Raw genomic sequence first — 4,325 nt, 5'->3', positions numbered from 1 at the left:
ATTAATGTTCAAACTGAGTTAATAATTGTTCACACTATTTGATGCCTGTGTGGCCAGAGTGACAGCTGTCACCCCATAAACAGCATTACTTTGGGGTCCCCCCTCATTTGTAAGACGGGACAGAGGTGCCGAACCCAGAACCTGGGGGAGTCGCTGAGAACACAGCCCCTGGGCCGGGACTCGGGGAGACGGGGTGACCAGCGCGCCCCCTGCGGGAGGGTCAGGGCTCGGCATCGGGCCCCCAGGCCTGGCTCTCAGGTCTCAGCCCGAGCGCGGAGTCTGGGGCGCGGGGCTCAGGGCTGGGGAGTCCCCAGCTCCCCGGTTTCACTTCCCTTCTCTCAACCTGTGTGGGGGCCTCCTGCCCGGATACTCATGACGCGCACACACTTCTCACTCCCATTGGCTGTGCGGTTCCTGGGCCAGCCAATCAGCGTCACCGCCCGTCCCGGTTATAAGGTCCCGCGGACCCGCCCGGACTCAGATCCTCCCCGAACCCCGAGGATGCGCGTCGTGAGGTCCCCACCCCTCCTCCTGCTGCTCGCGGGGGCCCTGGTCCTGACCCGCACCCGGGCCGGTGAGTGCGGGGTCGGAGGCCTGTGCGGGGAGGAGCGCGGGACCCGGAAGCGCGTGTCCAGCGGCCCCCCGTCTCCCGTGTCCCCCCCAGGCCCCCACTCCCTGAGATATTTCTACACCGCCGTGTCCCGGCCCGGCCGCGGGGAGCCCCGGTACCTGGAAGTCGGCTACGTGGACGACACGCAGTTCGTGCGGTTCGACAGCGACGCCGCGAGTCCGAGGATGGAGCCGCGGGCGCCGTGGATGGAGCAGCCGTGGGTGGAGCAGGAGGAGCCGGGGTATTGGGACCGTGAGACGCGGAGGAACAAGGAAAATGCACAGACTTTCCGAGGGAACCTAAAGACCGCCCTCGGCTACTACAACCAGAGCGAGGACGGTGAGCCCCGCGGCCGCCCCGTCCCCACCCCCATCCCCACGGACGGGCCGGGTCGCCCCGAGTGTCGGGGTCCGAGCTTCACCCCGAGGCTGCGGAACCGCCCTGCCCCCCACCCGGGAGGGGCCCGCTTGGACTTTGACCCGGTTTCACTTTCAGTTGAGGTTCAGTCCCCGCGGGCGGGGCGGGGGCAGGTGACCCGGGGGCGGGGTGAGTGGGCGGGGCTGACCCGGGGGCGGGGTGAGTGGGCGGGGCTGACCCGGGGGCGGGGTCAGGGTCTCACACCATCCAGTGGATGTACGGCTGTGACCTGGGACCCGACGGGCGCCTCCTCCGCGGGTCCTATCAGTTCGCCTACGACGGCGCCGACTACATCGCCCTGAACGAGGACCTGCGCTCCTGGACCGCGGCCGACACGGCGGCTCAGATCACCCGGCGCAAGTGGGAGGCGGCCGGTGAGGCGGAGAGAGTCAGGAACTACCTGGAGGGCCGCTGCGTGGATACACTGCGCCGTTACCTGGAGAAGGGGAAGGAGACCCTGCTGCGCACAGGTACAGGGCCCGCGGCGCCCTCCTCTCCCTCGGGTGGGGCTCCCGCGAGGAGACGGGAAATGGGGACCGTGTCAGACACCCCTGCTTTAGGTGCAGGGATGGAGTCCCCGGGACTTTGAGGTCAGGGACCAGGAGGGACCCCCGCCCTCCTCTCAGGGACAGTTAGGGTGCAGTCTCCGGGGGTGCAGGGGACACCACCCCTGAAACAGGCGCTCAGCGGTTCCCATGGACCCTGGGGTGGCTCTGGGCCCCAGGGGGCCTTTCTCTCGGGCCTGTTCCCTGCCCCACACCCCCTGTCTGAGGTCTGAGCCCCGCTGCTCTGAGTCCTTGGCCTCCCCCCAGGTCAGGACCAGAAATGCCTTTTCTGCCCCCAGAGACCTGCCTCCCTCCCGCCCTGGGCTGTGCTGCTCTGACCCTGGAAGTTCCTAAGAGACCAATAGGTCATCCCCCTGCCTCTGTCCAGGCTGGTGTCTGGGTTGTGTCCCTTCCCCACCCCAGTGTCCTGTCCCTTCTCAGGATGGAAACCAGAGCCCTGCTGGAGGGTCCCATGGTGGAAGCAAAGTTCCTGAATCTTCTCCCCCTTCCCTCAGACCCCCCAAAGACACATGTGACCTGCCACCCCATCTCTGAGCATGAGGTCACCCTGAGGTGCTGGGCCCTGGGCTTCTACCCTGGGGACATCAGCCTGACCTGGCAGCGAGACGGGCAGGACCAGACCCAGGACATGGAGTTTGTGGAGACCAGGCCCGCGGGGGACGGGACCTTCCAGAAGTGGGCGGCCCTGGGGGTGCCCCCTGGAGAGGAGCAGAGATACACCTGTGTTGTGCAGCACGAGGGGCTGCCGGGGCCCCGGGCCCTGAGATGGGGTGAGGAGGGGACGTGGGCACAGAGCCTCTTCCCAGGGAAGCAGGGGCCTCTGGGGACTCCAGGGGGCTCAGGGCTGAGGCCTGGGGGTCGGGGCCTCACCCTCCCTTCCCCTCTCTTCCCAGAGCCTCCCTCTCAGACCCCCTTCATCATCATGGGCGCTGTGTTTGGCCTGGTTGTCCTCGGAGCTGTGGTGGCTGGAGCTGTGATGTGGGCGAGGAGGCGCTCAGGTGGGGAAGGGGGGGTGTGAGTTTCGTGTCCCCCTGGGGTGTCATCCCAGGGAGACGTGTGTCCTGCTTCATTCATTGGAAGCACCATCCCCAGGCCTGGGATTGCCACTGTGGGGCCCTGTGTGCTGACCTCCTGTTTAGTGAGGCAGGTGTGACACTGAGGGACACATGCGTCACCTGATGGGCCTAGTGATGGGGACCTGCCCTCAGCAGTCCCAGGTCAGAGGGCAGGTCCCTGCTGAGGACAGACCTGCAGGAGGGAGGTGGGTCCAGTCCCTGCACATGCACTTTCCTCAGGTTTCCTGACCCTGCCCTGGGTCTGTACAGACACAGGGTTGTGGGAACTTCTCTGGGCCCAGGACTAGGCTCCTTTAGGACCTCATGGCCCTGCCCCCTCCCTGGTCTCTCACAGGATGTTTCCTTCCTGCAGGTGGGAAAGGAGGGAGCTACGCTCAGGCAGCCAGTGAGTATGGAGGGGGTGCCCCCTGAGACCCTGAGACAGTGCAGATGGGAGCCCATGGGGACCCTGCCACCCATAGTCCCTCCTTCAGTCTACTGTCCTGGGTCCCTGACCATGTCCTGTTGTGTCCACCCCAGGCACTGACAGCTCCCAGGGCTCTGATGTGTCTCTCTCGGCTTCTAAAGGTGAGACCCTGAATGGGGAGGGTTTGGGGCAGAGGGGACGGGACTGGGTTACGGGGACTCTGTGGACATTGTGAGCATGAAGTGGACCTTTGAGAATGTGACCAGTTAGAGCCACTGCCCTGAACTTGTTCCTGATGGTTTCCTTCCACAGCGTGAGGCAGCTGCCTGTGGGGACTGAGTGATGGAAGATCTGTTCAGGCTCCCACTTGGTGACTCAGGAACCTCAGATTAGGGGGCTGTCCTGGCTCTGCCCCCAGGTCCCCTCCCCACACTTCCCTGTCCAGCAGAGGCGGGGCTGCCCCCTCCCTTCGATTGCACTGATCTGTAGCTTCTTACTCCTGTATTGAAATGAGACCCCTCCCGGCCCGTGTGGCTCAGTGGTTGAATGTCTCGCATCCACCAGGAGGTCTCTGGTTGATTCCCAGTCGGGCTCATGCCCAGAGTGTTGGCTGGATCCCTAGTTGGGGGCGTGCAGGAGGCAGCCAATCAATGTTTCTCTCTCATCGATGTTCTGTCTCTCTCTGTCCCTTCCTCCATGAAATCTGTACAAACATTAAAGAAATCGAAGAAAGAGGCTCTATGATTTTGTTTGTTGACTTCTCGCCGTGAGGGCTGATGGGTGATTAGAGGAGAGGGTCCTAAAGTCTGAGAGGAAATACAGGGGAGCACCTAGGACTTCCCAGAAGCCCTGAGTGTGCTGTGCTGAGCCTGGGCAGGGGGACGGGAGAGGCTGTGAGGACCGAGTGAGGTCGGGGCCTGTGCCCAGTGGGCGCCCAGGGCCTTGTGGGCTTTGACGTGGTCACTGCCCGGCTGGGCCACCTCTCTGCTGCTTTGACCTTGTGCCTTCAGGGAACCTTGTCCCACCAGGACCCGTGGTCACAGGGACTCACATCCCCAGGCCCTGTCACTCGTCCTCGTGAAGCTCATCTCCAGGACCCTTGACAGTGAGGGCAGAAGGGGCCTGGTCAGCCTGGACTCAGGGCTGGGCCCCCCTCAGCCCCATCTTCTGGGTGTTTGTTGTTTCTCTTTTCTGTGGAGATTCCGCCTGTGACTGTGTCTGTGAGTTTTGGTCTCGCTCTCCTGGTGGCT

At 64.1% G+C, this 4,325-nt stretch overlaps 1 protein-coding gene across 1 annotated transcript; it reads left to right on the top strand.

Moving 5' to 3' along the window:
• Positions 1-501: 501 nt before the first annotated feature.
• Positions 502-3,807, top strand: LOC148091142 (class I histocompatibility antigen, Gogo-B*0103 alpha chain-like). Its single transcript, XM_087826984.1, has 7 exons — positions 502-949; positions 1,222-1,497; positions 2,088-2,363; positions 2,487-2,591; positions 3,022-3,054; positions 3,189-3,236; positions 3,388-3,807. Exons 1-7 carry the CDS (start codon positions 502-504, stop codon positions 3,390-3,392), a joined length of 1,191 nt encoding a protein of 396 aa, XP_087683110.1. The 3' UTR covers positions 3,393-3,807.
• Positions 3,808-4,325: the final 518 nt, after the last annotated feature.

Source organism: Miniopterus natalensis, chromosome 18 (genome assembly GCF_054644295.1).
Source record: "Miniopterus natalensis isolate mMinNat1 chromosome 18, mMinNat1.hap1, whole genome shotgun sequence".
In the NCBI taxonomy this organism is placed as follows: domain Eukaryota; kingdom Metazoa; phylum Chordata; class Mammalia; order Chiroptera; family Miniopteridae; genus Miniopterus; species Miniopterus natalensis.
Note: the sequence above shows the minus strand (reverse complement) of the source record. Positions and strands in the feature narration are given on the sequence as shown.

Coding starts and splice junctions, on each gene's coding strand:
- LOC148091142 (XM_087826984.1), top strand. CDS start 502: ATGCGCGTCGTGAGGTCCCCACCCCTCCTCCTGCTGCTCGCGGGGGCC. Junction 950..1,221: donor CTACAACCAGAGCGAGGACG/GTGAGCCCCGCG, acceptor GGGCGGGGTCAG/GGTCTCACACCATCCAGTGG. Junction 3,055..3,188: donor GAGCTACGCTCAGGCAGCCA/GTGAGTATGGAG, acceptor TGTCCACCCCAG/GCACTGACAGCTCCCAGGGC.